Here is a 24,220-nt window from a genome sequence, read left to right on the forward strand (position 1 = left end):
CTTAGATTGTTGTAAAGAAATTAAAAAGTTGCTTTTGGATCTCCCCTAAAAACATAAAGAAAAAAAGGACATCAAAAACTTCAGTTTTGGACTTTTATTCTAATGCCCAAATATCGAACCTCTTTAGCTCAGCTCTATTGTTTTGACTTTTAAAACCTGTCTTAAACTGTCCCCACTTCTTCCAACACTCTCAGTAATAATCAAAAACATAAAAATGTCCCTAAAACCTCGGAAAAAATATAAAGAGATAAAATATATTGTATAAAGGTAGGACACAGGTGCAATTATTCGTCAGATGAGGACATGTGAGGTGTAAAAAAGCCTCTGCAGCGCTTCATGCTCATGGGGGAAAATGTGCTTTACATAGATCAGTGTGGGGTGAGAGGTGCTGATCATTTTTGTTTTATAATAGTCTCATGTAGTTCCATTGTATAGAGTTTAAAAAGACAAAGCTGCTTCAGTGTAGGACAGATGCTGGACTAAAGTCATGTGTAATGTGATATAAAATTATTTGCTGCACAGAGTGTTCTAGTTTGCTTTGTGCTGAAGAATCATTATTAATTCAGTTAATCTGATTTGTAAGATTAAAATGGTAGGAGACCCTCATGTTTTGAATCAAACAAACATATTCTTGATTTGGATCGTCAACGCCTGAGTGGTTGGGATGTTTCTGTTTCGTTCTCTCACAATGGGACCCTCTGATTTCTTTCAGATTTCCTTCAAAATTTGATCCAACACCAGGTTACAAGATATTCAGGCTGTACTCAATGATTATTTTCATGAGCGGTTAATAAAACAGAGAAAATAAGTGAATCCATACAATCCCAGTGTGCTCAGTGTGATCACACCATTTTGGGTATTTTTGCTTGGAAAGTGACTTAAACGATTAATTGACAGAAAATTAATTCCCAAATATTTTGATTATCAATTAAAGTTTCCACCATTGCTATGTGCTTTATCCCTCGACTGATGACATATGGTATGTGGGAACACTTACTAAGCTTTTCATTCTCAATATTTAACATATCACTAATAGATTTTTAATATTTGATAGGCTTAACCAAATAAAATGATCCCAGTGATGATTTTTTGATATTCCCACATTAAATAAAGAGACATTTAGGATTAGTCTGGACAGATTTCAGCCTGATTTGTAACAAATAGTCCTGTTGAAGGGATAATTGTGGACTAAGCAAAGTGTGAAAACGGGCCGGCCTTAAGGCGAGGACAGCGCCGGTTGGTTGATTAATCTCTGTTATTTACAGCTGTAGAGAGGGGAGGAGAGAGAGAGGAGTGGGGGGGCAACGACAACAACAACAACACAGGAACATATTGCCAAGCAGATTGCTTCAGGCCAAACTTAGCTCAAGGTTCTGCTCTCTGTGAGAGACGTACGTGTCCAACATGAGACTGCTGCCACTAATTGGTTATTTATTTTATTTATTAGTGTGCCATTGTTTCGCTCTCTCTGCTGCGGTGACAGTCTTGCTTTGGTGTAGAGTTTCAGTGCATCTGCTGGTTTACATCTGTGTCACTGACAACCTGGACAATAGTGTCTGAAGTGTTTGATGTTGAGGTAGAAATGATCTGAAGAAGACAGAAAAACAATCTGAAGAAGTCAGACAACAACTACAAACAACTATGAACAGATAGAAGAAGTGTAATCCCACCTTGACCTCACCCATTGGCTTGTCAAATACTTCGGATGCTTTGAGTTTGGCATTACAGTGGTCGCCATCTTGGCTTTTTGGAGCCACAAGTGATGGAATTTGGACAAGAGGTTGGAGCTTTGGAGGATGTTCTCATTGGATCTGACTGAGAAGCTACTGACACGCCATGGTAGCCACAGACTAGCCATGCTCTGAAGCATACCCTGCTTTATTGTCTATTTTGCTTTTGATACTCAAAGACAACAGCCACTCCAGCCACAGTCTGTTCACCCTGCTGCCATCTGGCAAAAGATACAGAAGTATCCACTGCTGTACCACCAAACTACAGAGCAGCTTCTTTCCTCAAGCTGTGAGACTCCTGAACTCATCCTCAACACTCAACTCTATGAAATAGTTTTCTTTTTCTTTTTCTCTTATGTAGTATAAAGGGACTTGGAGAAGAGAAGAAGCTGGAACACAGCTCACGGAAAACAGAAAACAACTAAGAGAAGCTAGAAAATAAACAGCAGCTGAAACACAACCCAAGGAAAGAAGAAAACACTTCGCAGGAACTAAAAAAAAACCACCATGGAAACTTTGAAGGCAAATAATGAAGTCTGGAAACAACCAGTAGAGGCACAGAAGCTAGAGAGCAACATTTTTCTCAGTTTATCCCTTAAGACTACTTCTTTTACATCATTGGAAAACACCCTTCCCCACCCAACCCTTTGGAGTTTCTGCTGTCACCATGAGATGTTGATTGTGCTAAAATTGGCCGAAAGAAGTTTGTCCTCGTCATCATCCTCTAAGCTGTTACTGGAGAAGCCTACAAACACAGCAGTAATGAAATGTTTGAAATTCCCTCAGCTAAAAATGGAAGAGGCAGGTTTGGTGCTGACAGTTGATTAAATTTATTGTTTCCAACTTGAAAAGTTCTTGTAATATTTCCTATTGTTTGGTGTGCAGATGGCCAGGAGCTGAATCTATGTGTGAGCTCTGAATAAACCAGCCTGTCGATCAAAGAAAGCCATGTAAACTCCCACAAACATCTCCAACACCATCCACACCAAATTAGATTTTTGTTAGTACGATATATAGGACATGGAGTCACGACGGTGTACAGTTAAAGGGGCACTCCACAGATTTTACACATCAAGGTTAATGTAATAGTTAAGAAAAAGTACATGTCTGAAAAGGTGACCCTAATGATGTCATAATGATGTCATCATGGTTATTAGCTTGGACTTGAAAATGTAATGGAGAGGCTGTTTCAAAATGGAGGTGTGGAGGTTTGTATTTTGGATGGATTTTGATATTAACCCAGCAGGTATGATCTACTAAAATCAACGTTGAGTTGCATTGTGGGAAATGTAGGAAACAGGGTTTAGGGAGCTCAACATAACCTGACTTAAATCAAACCTCAGGCCTCTGCTGCTTTTATTGTGACAAATTTTGTTTGTTTTTTGGTTTTTATTCCGTCTCTCATGAGTCACTTATCTTCATGGAGGAGTAAAACTTACTGGAGCGACCCTTTAATAGAGCAGGTGTAAGGTTATGTTGAAAAAGTTCAGATTTTTATGTTGGATTGTTGAAATTTATCAATCGATAATTTAAACATTTAAAAAGCTTTTCCTTCCCTAAAATAGCAGATGTTAGATGATAAATGATATGATAAATCATGACAGAAAATGTGTTTCAAAAGCTAGAAATGACAATGTGCTGTCCGAACCACCTCTGCTGAACTTTTGTTCAGGAGAAAAACCCTGAACCAAACATCAGCGAAGCATTCATTGTTTTTCCCAGGATGCATTGCAGTCATATATCTGGGTCAGATGGTGTACAGCTCTACGCCATATGTCTGTACTGTAGTGAGGCCACAGGGACTGGAGGACCAATGTGTGTGTGTGTGTGTGTGTGTGTGTGTGTGTGCAGGACTTTGGGGAATATGGACCTGGCTTTCCTGAATGAATCTCTGTCTGTGTGGTTACTATGTTTTGTTGAACATTTCTTTCTCTCGAAAATGTCTTTTCACTTTCTCTAAATTCCGATGTCTTGTGCCCGTTATAAAAGTTAAGGGAACAAAGGAAAATTGATTTATTTATTTGGGGCTGTGCAGTCCAGAAAAATAACAACAGCGATGGTTTGTTCAAACAGCTTTACAGAGTGTATCACAGTGACAAAATGTCTGAAGGACAAGTTCAGTGTAGATGGATGTGTGTACGAAATGTCTGACTTCACCGAAGGGGACTGGGGTTCACGTCCTGTCTCCCTCCAAAACTCAGCTTTGGTTTCTTTAAACCATGCACCCGATCTTTCTTAGACCTTAACCGAGTCGCTTCAGTTATTTGTGTCTTAAGTCTACCAATGAAGTGCTTGATCATTTAAGTCTAGTGTCCATTTGGATGGAATTTTTGAGAAAAGTGGGCTGAAAGACGCCATGTTCTCACTCCCAACACATCAAATACAGAAGCCTGGTCAGTGGTCTTACGCATCAAACTATGGTGCTCCATGTACCCCTCTAGTGTCAGTCAAATTAAAACAACTCAATCTTGTCTCTCGGTCACACAAGTCCTGTGGATGTCCGATCCAACCATTCCAACCACCCCTCAATTCAGACTGTTCTTGCTCTTTATACTACTGCACTAAAAGGGCACTTCAAGAGGTGATGCCAGAGGGGCAAGTACAGCCTCAAACTTACAAGGGTCGGGCCACTGACCAGGCTGCTGTATTGGACCCGTTGTGAATTAAGACAGAAATTCAAGAACACACATTTTATCACAACTGTGTCACTGTCCCCTCATTCCATGACACTCAGAGTCCAAACTGAGTTCACAGGGCAAAAATAATAACATTAAAATCATCAGCTCAGAGCTAATCCCACCACGGCCTGTAAACATTTTAATACCGTGGTGATTAGCAGTGATCCTAAACCCCAGACACCCACCCTCCCTCTCAGTCCTCCCAGGCCATGGCTCCACTCCCACCCCGGCCTCGGCTCACTGTCCCAAGGGGAAGTGGCCAGGCGAGTTCCTGGATTAAGGCCACTCGGTGCTTTGGACCCTCGAGCCCCAAAAGTTAAACCCCTGGACGCTCGCCACTTCATTTCTCTAAGTGGCATCGGCCTCCTTGTTATGATTGTTAATTAAAGTTGGATTTAATCAAGTGGCTTTTTGGCAAAAAATGCTGCCATTTTCAGAGTGTGAGCTGAGTGGGGTTTTGAACACTGGAGTCTCTCTGCCTGCCTGTTTATACTTACAGTATCTGTCCTTTTATATCTGTGTGAGAAAGTGGGATGTTGTGTTTCAGGGGTGATTTTTCAGATGAGCGAGCAGATGTTGCACTTTCTCAAGAGGGATTTATGTCAGGATAGAAACACACGCGCGCGCACACACACAAACGCACACACGCACACACACTGGGCTTGTCATTATGTATGCATTTCAACAATCAACATCATCTACACTGTAAAGACTGGAGAGACGAAGACAAACACGCTATTAATGTGCTGCTTTGAAGGAATCATTTAAATTCAAATTAAAGTGATGGAATGATGTCTTTAAATCTAACTGCTCACATGAGATTTGATGAGTGTTTGTGTAAACAAACTGCTTTCTTGCAATAGCTTCATTGCCACTACAGCCGTACTAGTAGCTGATGGTGGCTAATGTTAGCTAAATATACCAAAATGTAGGTAGACATGGCGGTGACACTACTGAGGCAGTTTGCTGACTTAGTGACTCTTCTGTACTTGTTCTAATCACACTGTATTTTAACATGTTACAGTAAGGGGTAATGCTTGACGAGGTGTCCAGTATCAGGAATTAACAGATGACGGAGACCCATTATCTTGCTTGTACAATGGTCACTTGCTAAAGAAAAGATATACAGACCATTAATGGATATTTCATGCAATTTGCAATACCTCAGTTTTCCTGGCAACACCTGAGGGTTTGACTAATAGCTGGAGCAATCCATGCAATCCCAGAAGGTTCTTATGCAATGGAAATGTCGCTCACTACCCCAGTAAATAGGACAAACCTTGGACTGAGCAATGGGAGATGAACTAGTCTGCCCAGCTCATAGAACCCTTCAGCTTTGCTGTTAGCCAGAAACTAAAGTTATGCTAGCAAGATTCAAAGTCAATAACATCGCATACGGTTGACAAACAGTAAATCTACTGTGCAGTTAGCAGCCAAATCACTGTCCCCAAACCAATATCGAGATTTTCACGAACAAATGTCAGGCCATGTGTTCTGTAAAGTCTTAGTAGTAGTAGCCCATCAAAATTGAGTATTCACTCAGACCATGGTACCACTAACCTAGTGCATCTGCTGCTCAGACTCCTCACTAACAGTGTTTTGGGGACATGTTATTGTGTTCACCTCTTTCAGCACGCGCCACAGGTCAACACCAACAAAGAAGAGGCAGAGCAGGCCTGGAGAGCCAATCCAAAGAAACTATCAGGCCTGTCCCGCGGTTCAAGCCTGCGCCGAGCCGGCAGCATCAAAGACCTGATCACTAAATTCTCTGGTCCAGATCACATCTCTTCTTCCAAATCCCCACAGAGCCCTTCTTCGGGAGCAGGACGAGTCACTCTCGAGTCTCCAAAGTCCAAGTCCAGTCCTTCCTCACCGAGCAGTGTAGGACAATATGAGAGTCCAGTTCCCAGTATCACTGTGACCCCATCTTTCATGGACACCAGTCAGAACGAGGCTGATTCAACACAGACAGACACCAAAACTAGTCAGATTACCGCAAGAATCGATTGTCCAGTAGGAGGCAGCGCAGAGAAGACTGACCAAAAGCAAACCCCAGACTCCGGCAGAGACTCAGTGGCTGATTCCGGCATGGGATCGGTAAGCAAAAGGAAAAACTCCTGAACGACCGTTTTGATGTCCCTGCATGAAGGAAAAAGCTGTGCATCTTCTCCGCATGAAGACGGCCTGACAGCATGGCACTGCAGGGCTTTTAAATGCATGATGATCAAAGCGCCGTTCTCAATCCGCATGATGACTCAAAAGCATGAAACCACCGCACATGCTCTTCAATCGCACTAATCAAAATGGCCTCAAAGTCGCTGACAGATTTAACTCTTCTCTTTGATTCTTTTCCTGTAAATGAGCTTCACATGTTGCCATTTCTATCTTTGGTTTAAAAGCTATGACTAATGATTTGTACTGCATGAAAGTGATTGGGGCAAACGGAAAACTCTCTTTGCTTGAGTTTTTGCCTGATAATAAGCTTGGTGAGATTTCAACAACATCTTATAAGACAGTATGTGCAAAGATGGGACAAAGTCATTGTTTTGAAGGCTCTGTGTGTCAGGCGTTAGATAAGTGTGTCTGTCTCTGCGCTACACTTCACAGCTGTCTCTCCTTGCAGAACATGGTTGGCTGCTGTTTAAATGATTCAAATTGTATTATTTGGGAAAACCAGTTGATTCTCTGCACACTTGTAATCTTTGAGCTTGAGTCATGTGATTTGAGTCTACACCTCTAAAATGAAATGAATTGTAAAAAAATCAACTCTTCTTCCATTTACTCTGTATATATTCCCAGATGTTTTCAGCTAAGTTCCCTTCATTAAGGTTTATACCAAAGGTTTATTAGATTTGCAGTTGATGGGACTATTTTGGGAGCGCCTGGTTTCTAGAAGTAGAAGTTCCGCTCATTTATCCTGTAGGCAATTTTAGGTGACTCATAGTGACTCACAAAAAAATATATATTTTTATATAACCCTCTATAACTTTCATTATCTCTTTGCTTTTTGTACCGTATAATCATCGTCTGTCTGCTGTCAATCACAACACCAGCATGTGCTCTGTAAATTCATCCTTATCCTGTTTTCACCCCTCCAGCAGATGTATTTTATGTTTCATCCAGGTTAATTTCTCCCCATCTCCCCCACCTTCTGCCCCTCTCCTTCAGGAGTCTGAGTTTGATTCAAACAAGCATTCAGAGGAAGAGCCCACCACACCCCGGATCGTGCTGACCAGCCAGAACCCGAAATATCAGCTGCTCCTAAACAACGAGATGAAGACCAACGGGGTGAGCGGCAGGGATGCAGATGGTCCGGGAGGCGGCGGGTCGGTGGGGGAGAACGGCCCAAGGCTGCCCCGATGGGAGACCAGCAAGCTGGGGATGAACAACTACCGAGGGTCCCTGGAGTCCCTGGCCTCGCGGGACTGGGACACTATGTCAGACAGGGTGAGTGAGGTGGACCATGGACTCTGTGTGTCAGATCACCCACAGAGCCCACAGTGATTATACAGATTTTATATTAATCAGATGCCGTTGTACTGCTGGATATCTGTGAGTCCAGAAACACAGAATCAGTTATTAAACAGTGCCACCTCCTGGATAAAACACAGCTGTAAGGTCTCTTATTGTCCACACACTGCAAAAAAATCCCAAACATTTTCCTTTTTTCTGGGATAACAGTCTTAGTCTGACTTGTATCAAAATGCTGATATTTTAGCAAAGTACTGAAACAAGTTTATTTGAATTGGAAACAGGTTTTCTGATTTTACACCATTTTTTATAGATCTCAAAATTCTCAAGACATCTACATCTAGTAAAATGTATTTGTACTACTGCAAGTCACTAAATTGACTCAATATTATTGCAATAATGTAACACATACAAATCTTTATAACGTACAGTGATCATAATAATAATGTCAGTGTTAAAGTGAAAAATGTCTCATGCAGCATTTGTTTAATCCAAGTTTTTCCTCTCCAGTTATTGAACAGCGCCATCTCCTGGAAAAAACACAGATTCAAGGTTTTTTTATTGGCCGCTCTAGTTACCTGACTGTCGCCACAAGATTAAAATTAATTAATTAAACCAGAGTTTCTCAACTTCTTCTGTCTTTTGACCCTGTTTTAAAATCCTGTAACAATATATGATTTGTTTAATTAAATTAGGGTTGAGAAACTCTGAATTATACAGTGCCATTAGTCTTTTATCCTGCATCAAATCAAATCTAATCAATAGACACCTTTCAAGTCTGCTACAAATGAACACACTGCCATGACTCACTCAACAGCAATTTACCACATGTAATCATTTATGATCAACAGCTAATTATATCACCAACCAAGTATTAATTGTCCTGTTAGTGTAATTATTTATTGATCATTAGCAATAACATTTTTCTTGTTCTTGTAATAATCAGAGATGTGGACTTTAGTCACATGTCTAGTAATAATCATGTGAAAGAGCTTTTTGATGTTTATTCATAGATGTTAAGTTATTAAATTTGATTTAAAGTTACTTGAATCAAACTAAATCAGCATTAAATTGATCACAATAACAATATGTTGTAGCAGTTTGCAGTATTGCCTTTGCTTTTGTTTATTTCTGTCTTATACTGAAGTAAAAAACTTTTTCGTGCAACAAAACAGTCGTGGCTCAGGCTTCACTCCTCGATTTGCCTGCAGTCTGAACTTTGATAGTTTGACGGCTTCTCTCCATTCTTTCTGCTTTCCATGTCTCAGTACCTTTATCACTGATAGGAGGTTTAAAAATCACTGTAATGTTGTTTGTTTGTTTACAGCTGGGTGTTGTTGACAGTCCTCCCAGGGTGTTCAACAGTCCGTACGCCACGAACACCTCCTTGGAGTACAACCCCATGCTCCGAATGTCTGAGTTCAAGGTTTGTAATTTGGTGGAAAAACTCTTTTATTTCTACATCTTATATGGATCATTTTGTTTCTTTTACACTTTCACTTTCTTAGTTTTAGAAAAGCTCTTTTGTAACATTAACTAAAACAACTCTATGCATGTACAACTGCAGGACTGATGTTTTAGAGGCAGTCTAAAGTCTTTTAGATTCAGTGAAAAATCAGAGGAGGATTTGCATCATCTGGCAGTCCTCAGAGGCTGCCAACACAATACTGACCCTCCTCCTCATCTCCATGTTCAGGGTGGACTGTCTCCTGCCACCTCAGAGATGAACCTGTACAGCTACAACAGTCGCAGCACCAGTCCAGTGGGCATTCCCACGCCCACCCTCGCCCCCAACCGCCCCCGATTCTCCGCCTACGACTCTCTGCTGAAGAGGAGGACCGAGGTTAACAACCCTGTACGTACACAGACAGTAAAATCACATCCACACTATATTATAATGTATATATACATATATGTACAGCATACATATATATTCAAAAAATTCTTGTTTCTACAGGTGATGCCCACCCACTACAGCATGCGCTCTAACACTATTGGGGCCCCCAATAAGAAAAACTACGTAGAGGAGTTGACCAAACAGCTGGATGAATTCAGGAAGGTAGGATTCACTTTGGGATTCAAACACATTTAGTTCTGCTGTAAGAACATTGGAAGTGGAGCTAATATATGAACTGTGCGGATGTCATCTTTTTTTATTAAACTACTGCAATATTAAAAGTATTTTGGCACACCTACTGTAGCAGAGGTCTTGAGACAGACAGACTGTCCTAAGAGATTTGGGGATTTGAATCCATGAAGTCAATATTTGTTGGCATGTGTGTTCTCTCCAGCGTAACCAGTTCCTGGAGGCAGAGAGCGTGGAGATGGAGAAGGAGAGGAACCAGATCAGGTCCGACACGATCTTATTTTTCTTCCCTCTCCTTTTTTTCCCTGTTTATTTGCCTGCATTCTTTCTAGTTGCCGTCCTTCCTGCTGTTCTTCCCCACTAGTCTTATCTTCTCTTTCTTATGAAACTGTTGTTAAAGGTCCAGTGTGTAGGGTTTAAGGGGATCTATTGGCAGAAGTGGGAACACTTATTCATAATTATGTTTTCATTAGTGTATAATCATAGATGCCACTTAGTCCTACACACCGGTCCTTTAAAGATTCACTTCACACAAGCTGAGAATCATGTTTGTTGATGACTTCCACTGGTTGAATTTGTCACCAATCACTGCAGTGATGTAAAGTGGACTGGTCGGTGCACTGGGATGTCACTGGCGGGTGTAGTTGTGTGTGACAGATTGGGAACCTTTGACCCAAACAGAGGGGTAAAATAAGTTGTGCCTCTAAGCTAAGTTACTACTTGAAGAATTTGTATGAAGTTGGTGTGACTTTTCTTTCAAGGATTTATTAACTCAACACTGAGATGGAAATGATTTCTCATTGTACTTTGAAGCTCTTTTGCACATGTAATCACACCCACTAGTGATGTCACAGTGCACTGACCACACCCTCAGTAAACTTCTATTTACCTTAGCTGATTTTAAGTTACTCTTTAACCCCTCTTGTTCTTTGGCCTCATTCCTCTCAATGTACGCCTTGAGTTTGACACAGATTGATGACTCTATCTCCCTGTGAAGGTTCGAGATGCGCAGCCTACTGGTGAACAACGAGGACCTGCTGAGGACCAACACTCAGCTGACCAACGAGATGAAGAGGATGAGGGAGCAGATGATAGAGATGGAGAGAGAGATCCAATCCGCGGGCGAGAAATACAGAGCGATGGAGGTGTGTGTGGATGGATGGATGGATGGATGGATGGATGGATGGATGGATGGATGGATGGATGGATGGGTGGTACTGTAGTTATCCATGTGTTTGCATGATTAACTTTTTCCTTGTTCTGTGCAGATCGAGGTGAAAGAGGCCCGGGCCGTTATGGTGGAGGCCAACACTCAGGAGTACGCCTTCAATTTCCTCGAGCAGTCCCTCAAAAACAAGATCCAGGATGCTGAGGTAGACTGAGTCACACAGCAGCAACTCAAGTCAAGAGCTAGGATGGATAGATGAATGTGAAGAAAGACTGATTTTGATTTTGTTTTAGAGGACAGTAAGACACACACGTGTAAGATACTGTATAGACCTCTGAACTGTGTGCGTGTGTGTGTTGTGTTCAGGAGAACCTGGAGAAGCAGACGCAGCACGCTCAGACTCTTTCTGAGAAGTTGTGGATGACAGAGAGACAGCTGGAGGAGCTGGAGGTGAATAAAGAAACCAGAGACAAGAAGACATCGGAACTCAACAGCACCATCCTCAGACTGGAGACAGAGGTACAGAAACACTTTCTTTTGACCTTTGAGGTGAAACTTCTTTTAGAGTTGCCCTCTTTAAAAAAGAAAAAAAACAACAGAAAAAAATACATTTAAGCACAGATGCGTATGTTTACAGTAAGGTTGTGTGTGTTTCCAGCTGGGTGAGGCCCTGCAGGTTTCCACCCAGGCTACAGCCGCGCTGCACCTGCAGCAGAAGCTGCGTGAGGACAGTCAGCTGAGGGTGGAGGAGCTGGAGGAGTCTCTGCTGGAGAAGGAGCAGGAGCTGCTGATACTGCAGACCCTCGTCAACAAACTGCAGGGAGAGGTACGACCACCTGTCCAATATTTCAGTTCATCCCATCAGCCTCAGCTGGACTGAGTCATAGTAGACTATTATGATAGATTTAAGTATATCACACTCACATACTTAATGTTGTTGGATAAACGAAACTAAAACAGATTAATCGCTGTTGATTTTAATAATAGCTAAGGACACCTTTGGTATGAATGCAGCCTTAAGATCCGTGTGTGTTTGCTTGTGTGTGTGTGTGCGCAGGTCTCTGGTAAGCTGAGTGATAAGGAGCAGACGCTGGAGGAGGAGATCCAGCTGAGAGAGAGAATACAGCTGCAGTGTAAGCAGGCGGAGAGGATGGTGGACGACCTGCACATGGAGCTGCAGAGCACCAACCAGGCCAAAGAAGATCTGGCTAAACAAGTCAAACAGGCTCAGGTATGGCTTTAAATCATGTGATAGTCCAAGTTTCCATGACGGTCATATGCACTTTCAAAGGGCTTTACACACAAGAATATACAGCATTGTAAAATAATTAAAAACACAGGAATTGGGATGTTTTGGCGGCAGCGTGAGGTGAAAAATGTACAGTCAAAGTGCTTCACATTAAAATAAATAGACCAAAATCAACATTTGTATTTGTCCATTTCTCAATACTTCCTTATTTCTCGACCTCATCTATGAATCTCAGCCCATTATTTCTTCCTGAACAATTTAAAGAGGGCTCAATAATTTTCTTAAACAGCTGGGCACTGTAGTTTTCATCAAATGCCACTCAACTAGGAGGAATTTGTGCATTTGCTGGGGACTATTTTCAGCTGCGGATGAATACACATTAAGTTTTCTAGTTAGATTTGTGACAGCAGAATGGTGTATGTGGAATGCAAACTAAAATACAGTGTGTGTGTGTGTGTGTGTTCATGTTAATGAAGGAAATGTCAGCCAGTACAACAGTGAGACTCACTGATGTGTTTTTAATTTAATTAATAATAAAATATATTTTTAGCAATGGAGTTCTAGAGGATCTTATGTGATTTGTTGACTATAAGGAAATATAGAAAATCAGCGGACTCATCCTTTAAAACATGAACTATCAGTATAAATCTCAGTGTCAGTACATGTTAGTATTAACCTGTATGGGATGGAGCACAGCTTCCTTTTATATTTGGGAAGATTGATCGAAAATAGCAAATATTATTTCCTGAATGTTTCATCCTTGAAGTGAACTTCAGCCGTGGATCAGACAGTATCCACAGTGTGTTTGCTTACGTGACCTAATGATTCAAACAGAGATGTCCGCTTGAATTAATCAGTCATGCAAACCATCAGAGTTCGGGGTTAATGAGGCATTAATTATGCAAATCCTGTTTAGCAATCAGCGTGCTAATTCCATAATCCCAAATATTCATCATGTCGCTATTTCTGAAGATCCTTAATCTGTCCCATTTCTAAATAACCTGAATGACAACAGACAGCGTCATCATGAGGACTGACCTCAGATCAGAAACTGTCTGAGAAAAGTTTAGTTTGGTTGTTTGTTTGGTTTTTTTCGATGACTTATTCTTTCCTGAACTCCTTTTCTTCTCTCAGGAGAAGATGATCGACCTGGAGAGTGATCTGGAGGAGCTGCACGACAGCGAGCAGAGATGGGCCACCAAACACAAGAGAGCCATCGAACAGGTAAACACACAGGAGACAGGAAGTGAGCTAACTCAGACTATTCTTTCAATAACAGCTGTGGTTCTCACTGGAAAAATCAGGCTGGTGTGTCTCGTTGTGTGTGTGTCCAATCAGAACGCTCCCTAAAATCAGTTTTAAGACAAATGATATCACTGGTACAGGCAACGTTATGTAAAAACTATTCCTCAGTCTTAAATATGTTATTTAATTTTTTCCCCACAATAATCTGGCAACCCCTGGAAATTAACTTATCACCACCTTGGGGGTCCCATCCCCCGGGTTGAGACCCTTGATTCGCAGGCTCTTAAAAACATTGGCTTTCCAATATCCATTACATCAATTAGACTGATTTCATTTGGCTGTTTCTGTGTTTGCTGTCAGACTGAGCAGCTGCAGCTGAAGCTGATTCAGGAGAAAGATCTCAACGACATGCTGGAATCTGAAAAGGCCTCCATGGAGAGACAGGTACTGTGTGTGTGCATGTGTGTGTGTGTGCGTGAATGTTCACTTATTGTTTTAGTCTACACTTCACACTGTTAGACTGTCTCTCTCAATACCTCTCTCCATCTTTCTAATTCAAATTCAGTAGACCTGTAGTGGATTTTTGAGGCAGGTTCTGATATTTAAGTTTTTAAGTTTTTAAATAGAATTAAAATAGATGTGTGAACTGTGATTCATTTTTTAAGCATAATATTAAGAAATATTTTTGATTCGATCTCTTGATTCAAAATTTTATTATTTTTGAAGTGTGACCAAGATGCTGAAGGTAATCAGCAGGACATCGTTAAGTGTAAAAAATCAACTTGTCAGTGCCATCTGGTGGACAAACTGTGTACTAGAGGCACATGTACACTGATATGTCTGAGAAGCTAATGTATGTATGTAACAGCCATCCCAGTCAGGTTCTGATAGTGATGTGGAGATAACTGCCAAATAACTGTAAGAATAAACTGAAAGATTTAAAAACATACATTTTAGTGTGTAAATAATAAAAACAAAAAATAGAGGAACAAATGGAAAATGAGCTGCCTGCCAGTTAGACTAGTCTCTAATCCTATCTCTAAATCTCTAACCTCATGTCTGTGTGTGTGTGTGTGTGTGTGTGTGCAGCTGCGTGAGCTGCGTCTGGAGGTGGAGGAGCTTCACAGCTCCAAAGTTCAGGAGGACGTCATCTCCAGGACGGAGAACAGAGTCAAAGAGCTGGAGAACGCTCTGAGGACCGAGGAGAGGTCAGTCACATGACTTCATAAACACACCCTACGTCAGCTGTGTCTTTCTGATCAACTAAAACATGTTCCTGAGGCTTTCTGTCTGTATTATACATAATGTAACGTTCACTGCTGGAGTTCTGATCATTTGGTCTGGACCAAAGGAAAAAACTGATGCAGGTCTGGACTAATTTAGCTCTGTTCACAGTGATGAACCAAGATCTGTAAACATGACACAGCATTATTTGAACTTAGTGACAGCTTATTATTGACTGTCATCCTGCATCGTCAGCACTATAATAAGCTCATGAAGAAATACTTGATCATGAGCATCAATATGAGACACTATTTATGACACATGAGGTCCAGTTACAGTCATGATCAGGTAGAAATATTACAGAAAAAGGCACCTTGTAATGTAGCTGTTGTCTAATGTGTGTGTGTGTGTGTGTGTGTGTGTGTGTGTGTGTGTGTGTGTGTGTGTGTGTGTGTGTGTGTTTTGTGCAGGAACAAATCTGTTCTGTCAAACAGCGTCAACAAACTGGAGAGGAGGATCAACGAGCTGACCGACCAGATGGAGGAGGAGCACAGGATAGCTAATGAGCAGAAAGACCTGGTACATTTGAGTTTGAGTTTTCATGTCTCGGTTGTTGCTGTTAATATGTTCGTCCAGTCCCGTGTGTCCAAACTAACCCGCTGCGCTGTGATTGGTCCTCCAGATGACCCAGAGGATCCGCTCCCTGAAGCGCCAGGTGAACGAGGCGGAGGAGGAGGCGAGCAGGAAGGAGGCGCAGTACCGCAGCACCCAGAGAGAGCTGGCCGAGGAGAGGGAGACGAGCGGCCGGCTGCAGAGGCAGCTGCTCGACCAGCACCTGCAGACAAAGTACATGCTCACACACACACACACACACACACACACACACACATATAAACAGACAGGCCAGAAGTCACACATTTCAAACACTCACCTCCTACAGACATAAAATAAGCCGTGAACATTTACTTTTTTGTGGATTTTTATAGATGTCTTTTAAACCATGTATCAATTGTTAACATGGTGTGAAGCGTCGGTATGGTTGCTATGGTTACCAGACTTAAAACTGTCATCCAAACCTGCCTTCCGATCTAAAATTTGTGGCGTTAAGGAAGTTGCAGATCAGTTTCCTCTACATTGAAACACAATAAAGTTAGAATCTACTTTCATGGCAGAAAATCAAACAGCGCCTCTCTCTCTCTCTCTCTCTCTCTCTCTCTCTCTCTCTCTCTCTCTCACTGTCTCTCTAACAGACGTAAGGAGACTCTGAGTATTCGTCAGACTCTGGACAACCTGAGGTTGGACCTGAGTGTCGATGATGAAGATGAGGATCAGCTGCCGCAAGAACAAACAAACAACGTCACCAAAGTCTGAACCCCCTTACACACTAACACTGACGGTGCAGTCAGGGACGTGTTGTTGGCCTATTGGTCTCTTGACCAGAAGAGAAAAGAAATCGACGTCTCTGGAAAAAAGAAAAAGAAAAAAAAAAGCTACATGTCACCAAACCCAAAAGTCTATCAGGATCTGGTCCTGCAACACTGTTGGCTCCGATTTGTTCAAATGTTTATTATCAATTTTTGTTACATATGTTGTAATTTCCTAATAATCTCATAGAAAGCGTCCTGGGAAAAGCTGACCTGCTATACACATGACAAAAAACAACAACTAATGGATTAAATTGCAATTAATTGAAATGGATTGGAGAAGCACCAATTGAAGTCTATGCCTGCAGTATTTTCTCTATAATTAGTATCGAATTACAAAGTTCTTTCCAGGGAAATTACAGACATTCCATAATTATGGCCCTCTCCTGGTGACCAGCAGGAATTACAACAGTAATCCATCGACATAAAACATCCCAAGGAGCACAGTCAGTGTGACAGACCCAGAAAGAACGATACACTTTTCAACAATGGAGTCAAATGCCTCTTTTGACACGTTGAACATCATCTTTTCTATCACATAGAATATCAAATAGAATCATGTTCTGCTTGTTTGCCAAAGATAACACATGTACAGACAGCTGTAGACGTACAGTACACAGAGGGGAAAGCTTACATGTGGCAGTAATGACATTATGAGGATTTTTTAAATTTGTTTGTTTGTTTTTTTTTAGTTTTGGATCTGTTCTTGTAGTTGCTATACCAGACATCAGGAGTCTGTTGGAATAAGCTTTAACCAGCCAGAAGTGCATCTTAGAGTTGAATTTTCTGCATCATTCAGTGGCTATCCCTAGTCCTGGGCTAAGAGTTGACCCTGGAATAACTTAGCCCCTTTTCTCACACTAATTGTTAACCCCAGGTTAACCTAAGTCCAGGGCTCCACAATTCATACTGCAGTTCTGCTAGCACTGTGTTAAATGTCTGTTGGAACATGCAGCTATTGTTTACTCTCTAGAACATTGTGTGACTACTCTGTTTACTTTAGCCCAGTTTCACACTGGCATGTTGATTTTCAGGGTCTAACTTGGGGCTAACCCTGCTCTGGAAGCGGGGCCAGCAAGTCCATGGCTAATGTTGGGGCTAGGAAGGATCTAAGAATGCATTTAGCCCTGAATTAAGCGCAGCATGAGAGACCCTGACGAGTCAGTGGCTCCCTGTAAATTTGACAAACTTCTCTGGTTTGGCAGCGTTTGTTTCTCGCTGATAGGTCTTTCATTAGGAGGGATTTTTAATGTTAAAAGCTGTTTAGTGTAACGTGTGTCTCACATTCATCTGCAGTATTTGAACATATTCCACGCTTGTTGCTGACATATTACAGTGTAATGACACACAACATGGTTTAACTGTGGAGGAGGGATCTTTGGCTCGTAGCTGTTTTTGATTCACACACAGACACACAATTACAATATTATTTATATTGAAAACTTTTAAGTGTTTATGTTGTTTTTAGGATTTGAAGATTATTGAATTTTCTGTATTTCCCAAACAAATTTAGATAATGACATTTTGCATGATCTTAGAAATCAGTTTTTTAAAGGGTTTGCTGCTGTATTGATGTAACACGGTATGTGTTAATGATTTTAGGTTTATGGGATAAGATCAGCAACGAAGACACTAACAAAAATCTCAGAACACACCGCATCTCTTCTTAATTGTGTTTTTGTTCACTCACAAGTGACAAAAATAGCAAATGTCCTTCCAAAATACAGATTTTTAAATGTTTATAAGTTTACCAGCTGAGATGTTTTGCTCTCAGAAGTTAAATAAATGTCTAAAAACTCTTTGGATCCAAGATGTGGGTTAACGTGAATAAAAATCTTTAATGGATTATTGTGTTAGAAACACGGATCATATGCCATGTGGTTTTCTGCATGCTTTTATTTTGAAGGGAATTACTTTTTCAACCAAAAATTCAGCATGCAGACACAAACCAACAGGTGTGGGTAGTTGAATTTGATGAATCTGGAGAACATTCACTGCTTTAATTCTCAAATACCACCTGCAGCCAAAATATTAGTTAATACTTTAATTTGAAAGAAAACCCAACCATGATATAAAGTATGTTCTGTACCTGCTCCCCGCTTGAAGGACGCCCGTCATAAACACATAGTCTAAGGCTAATACTGTTTACATTTGTTGGTGTATTTTGCTCTTTTTGGAAGCAGGAGCAGAAAACACAAATTGTGTCAATGAAAAACTTTCACATCACTGCTGTTGGGAATGTAATTGCTGCAGTATCACTATAGAGTTTTAGGTCTGTCTTTTCTAATAGCAAAAGGAAGTGATGGTGTCTCCACACATGTAAAAAGAAATAGAATACACTGACTTATTTTTGTAATTACTCTTCACTTTCTCCTGGTTCTGCTGTTCTCGGGTATTTATTTTTTGTTTTTCACGTTCTCTCTTTTGGTGAGAAGTTTCTTAGTACGAAATGCAAATAAAGTCTTGTCCACTGTGAATTCTGGGCGTCGTTGTGTGTTTGTGAGAAAAGTCTGTTTTACAATCATCAATCTACGGAAGCCCTAAAGGGCCATGCATTCGTACATTTTATTTCCTCCGTTTTCCCGTGATAACGAGTTAATCTCATTTGTTTTCTCGAGATCTCGAGTTATTATCTCGAAATAACAACTGCCGTTTTCCCGAGATAACGAGATAATTTTCTCGAGATCTCGAGATAACGAAACTTTGTTTTCCCGAGATAACGATATAATTAATTCGAGATCTCCTCATTAACTACATAGCTGGTCAACTATGTAGTTAATGACGACATCAGGCTCACTTAGATTGCACTGCCGATATAGCTGAAGCCTTGCTAACCATCTTTTTAGATTACGCACACTAATGTGTATATTATCTGTAATAGCAAGGCATGAAGGCATGATGCTATTTCAGCCTGTGTCAGGCCTTGATTGAAAAGATATGTCACGTGGTGATCGATATGCTCCTGCTCCTCTGACATTGCTACACTGAATGATGTTTCCTGCAATGATTTAATGTACTACACTATCGTTTCGTTATCTCAAGATCTCGAAAAAATTATCCTGTTATCTCGGGAAAACGGCAGTTGTTATTTTGAGATAATAACTCGAGATCTCGAGAAAACAAATGAAATTAACTCGTTATCACGGGAAAACGGAGGAAATAAAATGCATGAATGCATGGCCCTTTAGGGCTTCCGTATCAATCGATCAATCAATCAATCAATCATTCAAACAGTATGCTGCTCTTTTTCAGATTTTTCTCCAAAAAGTAGATCAAATTCATCACATAAATAGGCTTTACTGTAACAGCAAATATTTGGTACCACAAGTAAGAATTTCCAAACTTACAACTGTCATGAGCAGATGTATTTTAATGTTTTTATTGAAATCGGGCACTTCAACATATGCTAAAAACAACAGAGGTGTTAAATTCACCCTTGTGTGCCAAAGGCTCTGACTCTGGAGTCATTCTTCAGTTTTAAGTAATTGCAAATACTAAAACATACCAAAGTATTTCTGGTATGTTTGATCCCACATTGAGCAGGTGCCAGATAGGCAGGGATTCGCTGCCAGGAAATTCTGATTAAGTACATTTTTTTTATTTAATATTTCTGAACTTTCACATGACGACACAGCAGTGATATCTGCATTGAAACCAGAGCCGAAGCAGACTCTTCTGGAAAAGGAAAAGCCACGGGATAAAACAAACACAGAGATTTATTTGCAGCTCTGACATCAGAAACATTAAACGCATCACAGGTCATTCCATTCTCATTGTGTCAAACATGCTGACGGTGCAACAAACCCAACAAACACACACAGGCATCGATACACGCAGTGAAAACTGAAGAAACGTGTACAAACCGCAGGCATCAGAGAAAATTCACACACAGAGGATTTCCAAAAATAAAAGCTCTTAGAGGTACTTGGATTGATTCGTTGTTTTGATATATCGGGCACAAAAAACAACATGATGACTTCTGGATCTTTTTTCCTCCACTTGTAAATCTATAATCAATAATGCATTAAAATATTCAGTAGCTCACAAACTTTACAGAGGATCAGACAGAAGAGTTAATAACAGGCACAACATGACTCTTCAAACAGTGTAAACTTTCAAAGTGAATTCAAAAACTACCAAAAGAAAAACATGATTCAACACAGCCAGAAAATAAATGTCATGTCAATAAATGTGGCAGAACTGAATACTGAATTTAAGCAAAAAGGCATCAGGACAAATATTTTGTTAAAATTTAAACCAAATCTGAGGAAATATAATGAGCAACATAAAAAGAAAAAGCTTTTGGATAAAAGCTGACAAGTTGGTTCAGAAGATTGTCACAATTAAAAGGCATTGGGTCGCGATGTTAAGGAGAACGGTCTAGGCGAGGCGCGCTGGAAATTTGGACTCTCAAACACGAAGAAAACCACCAATAGCTCGACGCCGGTGCAGTTTTAGTTTGGTTAATTTTGCCCCGTTGCTTAATTTCATCTGAGCTGTGGGTTCGATTGTACTGATACATTTTCATGTTTCTTTTGTTGTAATTGTAAAATAAGTACATGAAAGAAACTAACACAAAATGACTTTTTTAATTCTGCAACTTACTAACCGGATCATTCTGATTATATTCTAGACAACAAGTCATTTTTTTTCAAAGTCACGATTGAACTGTTTCACCAAACTTTTACCAAAAATACGGAAACTTTTCGAAAAACTGAGAAAAGTTACACTTTCAAAAAGCTTTTTGAAACATGTATGTACGACATGTATGAGACATTTTAAAGTTGCACTACTTAATATTTTTATGGTAACAATGGATTGTGTAATGTGAATGGTGACACTCATAATGAACCTACAGAGAGTTATGCAGCACAATTCAGAGCTTTTTAGCCGCTTTTAGCTCATTGTTTTGGTTTTACGGCACATTTAGTTAATAGTTCGGTCTCATCAACCCTATTTCCAGCAGCGGCAGGCAAACACCAGACAACATTAGCCGCTGGCCAGATATTTTGCTCAGGCGTTAGCCAAAGCAGAGCTAAAAGGAAAGTAAACACTGGAATTGGATTCATCAGATGGACACAAACTCGACTCTGATGGAATGAAAATATTACTGTGTCTGCAGCTGTTTGCTAACACGTTAGCCATAACAACTTTGTAAGGTCCTAATATGTCAGCTCTGTGTTCTCAGCCTCTCACTGCTCCAAAGTGGTCAAAACTTTCAATTGCAGAACACAACAACGGCACCACTGCACTCTGTAACCATAATTTCCAATGGCCTGGCCAGTTTTTCGCTACTTTAAGCCAGTGCCACCATCGCACACTGCTTAGTGAGCTAGTGCCCTGATGTTCAAACAGGTTAAACTTGAGAATATTGAACTTCAGCAAAAATTTGGTATGTGTGGCAGCGCTCTGGGGTTGTGTGGGGCTGGCCAGATGGAGCGGAGGGGCAGAGCGGCTGCTCAGCTGCTCAGAGCTAGCCAGCTCTGGAGGAGAGAGTCATGTGCAGAGCCAGACCTTCTGAAGAAAGAAACTCCTGGAGTCACATCGGATTCTGCTCTGATCCGTAGCTGACCTCCACTGTTGGGTGATTATGCTCTGTAATGTTGACTACTGGCTGAAGCTGGAGGGTAAATGCACTTTTCTTCATAAACGCAACTTTACAGAGAGGAGAGGGGAGAAGAAGAGAGTGAACCGGAGTCTCTGGTGAGTGCTGAGTTCATTGTGACGTTGACCTGATTTCAAACACACAGACACACACACCCTGAGTGTGTGCCATCGCTCGCTATAGCTTCCAGCGTATGTACAGTAAAGGAATCTGCCTGTTTGGGATCAATAAATGCTTGAGCGAGTGTGAACGCACCATCAAAGATCCAATATAACTGAAATACCACTCGCTTAACTGAAAGACCTGCTTTGTGAATGAAAACTGAAGAAAAATAAAACATTTTAAGAGGATTTGCTTCTGTAAATATTTATGAATATGTAACCTGTATCAGGCTGAAATAAAAGATAAAATCTGCAGTTTTGAACGATAAAAGTAAGATCAGCTGAAACAGTGCAACCAAACCTATAGAGATACAGCATTTTCTGGGAACATTATCACAATGACGCTGCTAAGTAACTGGGAGAGAATGTTACAACACGAGCCATCTCCTTATGTCTTAATAATCAGCGAATTAACAGCAATGAGTGTTTAATATGGCACTGAGATCAGCTGCTGGCAGACAACTCTGCTTGGCTTTAAATCAAACACAACAAAACAAAAAACACATTTTTCTTAGTGTGAAGGCAGTTTTTCTCTGAGTGTACAGCAGAATGAGGTTTGGATTTGTTGAAAACAAATACTTCTTTGTCGCTTCTGTTTTTTATATTTGGCACAGACTAAATAAAGGTGACACCGAGCTGAAGCCAAAGCTCTATGACACTGGAACTCGATTATGGATCCAGAGAGCACAATACTAAAAATATTACTGAAATCATTTCAAAACGTTATCATCTTTTAACATGACCACAGCAGTGTTTTGCAATTATTAAGCCACACATACAGTATACTTAATATTACTGCTGACCTATTTGGCAGCCTGAAAACCAACCTGCAATAATCCTAATGTTATGCAGCTGTGAGTTGGGACTACTGTAAGTCCTTCCCTTTGCTCACTGAAGGACAAAATAAGGATCTAACTGCCAGCAGGTGGCAAGCAAAAAGATAATTTCCCTTGTTTTTGGTGCACCTAAACTCGGCTCAAGATTTTTCATGAAGTAAGGCAGATCAAGGTGGTACTTGACGTAAGGAAAACTGTTGAGTTGCACTGAAAACAAAAGATATCATCTTGGACTCGACGCTGATTTTGGACCTTTATATTAACATGATTTAAAGGCATCTAACGAGTCATGTTGTTGCTGTGCTCGTGGTAGAAAAACATGCAGGCTTTTCAAACTGAACTCAGTTGAATTTACTTTAAATTTAACGTGATTTCATTACTTTTTTTTCGCACAGGAGCTGTTAAATGGTCTGCAATGAATAAAAAAACAATACAGTGTCAAGCAACAAAACACAAGTTTTGATACATACAAAAGTTGGTCCACAGTAACTTCACATGTTGAACCAAAAAAAGTCCAGTTCAGAGCAAAGAAAAATAGTCTCAAACAACTTCTACTGTACTTCAACAGTTTATAATAGTGTATTTTCTTCATGTTAGACACACATGTTTACTGATAAATCATAATTTTTGAGTTAATTTGATAATTGAGATTAAGAGCAATAGCAAATAAAAAAATAACAAGAGAGTTTTCTCTTAACGGACATGCAAATATAAAAAGAAAGAAAGGAAATGAGAGTATGAGATATGAAGAACATAAAAAAAACATGACAACACAAATAATAATCAATTTTTTTTTTACATTTCTTTTCATATAAATAATTGGTCACTTCATATTCTAACAACATTGGTCATGTATGGGGCCTTAAAGCGATATTTCACTTTGTGTGATTATCTGTAACAAACACATGAGAGGTCGGCGTCTGAAACCAGCTGCTCTGAAAGCTCAGTCACCAAGAAAAAGTCTTTTCTCATGATAATGTTGCTGATTAGATATAATTATCTCCACTCACAAATTAGTTTCACTTTTTCCAGTGCCTTTATACTGACTTACAGTACATGCCATGTTTGTTCTATCTGTAAAATATCCATCATCTTCTGGATCACAGTTGTGTCATTTTATGCAAATGTTAGCGAGTTACGGTGACGTTAAATCTTCTGAGCAGCTGATATTTTAGCCGACTTATCTCGACTCTCACATATATCAAAGTCTGTTCCTCCACAGTGGTATAACGCTTTAAATGCCAAGGCAGTAGATCGATGCTGAACAATGTGTCTATCCTGGTTTAGGACACTCCAGAAATAATGAAACACAATGCAAGCCTCGCTTTCTCCATTGCACATGT

At 40.4% G+C, this 24,220-nt stretch overlaps 1 protein-coding gene across 1 annotated transcript in view; it reads left to right on the forward strand.

Moving 5' to 3' along the window:
* The window catches only part of LOC141006446 (uncharacterized), a 55,917-nt gene extending 37,165 nt beyond the window's left edge, over positions 1 to 18,752 (forward strand). Inside the window, exons 7-23 of the mRNA XM_073478657.1 lie at positions 6,041 to 6,505; positions 7,577 to 7,855; positions 9,207 to 9,305; positions 9,576 to 9,734; positions 9,837 to 9,938; positions 10,171 to 10,229; positions 10,963 to 11,110; positions 11,234 to 11,338; positions 11,500 to 11,652; positions 11,792 to 11,959; positions 12,191 to 12,364; positions 13,517 to 13,606; positions 13,988 to 14,071; positions 14,717 to 14,835; positions 15,322 to 15,430; positions 15,534 to 15,697; positions 16,102 to 18,752. Of these exons, the coding sequence (XP_073334758.1) occupies positions 6,041 to 6,505; positions 7,577 to 7,855; positions 9,207 to 9,305; positions 9,576 to 9,734; positions 9,837 to 9,938; positions 10,171 to 10,229; positions 10,963 to 11,110; positions 11,234 to 11,338; positions 11,500 to 11,652; positions 11,792 to 11,959; positions 12,191 to 12,364; positions 13,517 to 13,606; positions 13,988 to 14,071; positions 14,717 to 14,835; positions 15,322 to 15,430; positions 15,534 to 15,697; positions 16,102 to 16,222 (2,598 nt within the window). The 3' untranslated portion in view covers positions 16,223 to 18,752. The remainder of the gene's footprint in view (positions 1 to 6,040; positions 6,506 to 7,576; positions 7,856 to 9,206; positions 9,306 to 9,575; positions 9,735 to 9,836; positions 9,939 to 10,170; positions 10,230 to 10,962; positions 11,111 to 11,233; positions 11,339 to 11,499; positions 11,653 to 11,791; positions 11,960 to 12,190; positions 12,365 to 13,516; positions 13,607 to 13,987; positions 14,072 to 14,716; positions 14,836 to 15,321; positions 15,431 to 15,533; positions 15,698 to 16,101) is intronic.
* The last annotated feature ends 5,468 nt before the right edge of the window (positions 18,753 to 24,220 follow it).

The sequence above is a fragment of the Pagrus major genome, chromosome 12 (genome assembly GCF_040436345.1).
Source record: "Pagrus major chromosome 12, Pma_NU_1.0".
Lineage (NCBI taxonomy): Eukaryota > Metazoa > Chordata > Actinopteri > Spariformes > Sparidae > Pagrus > Pagrus major.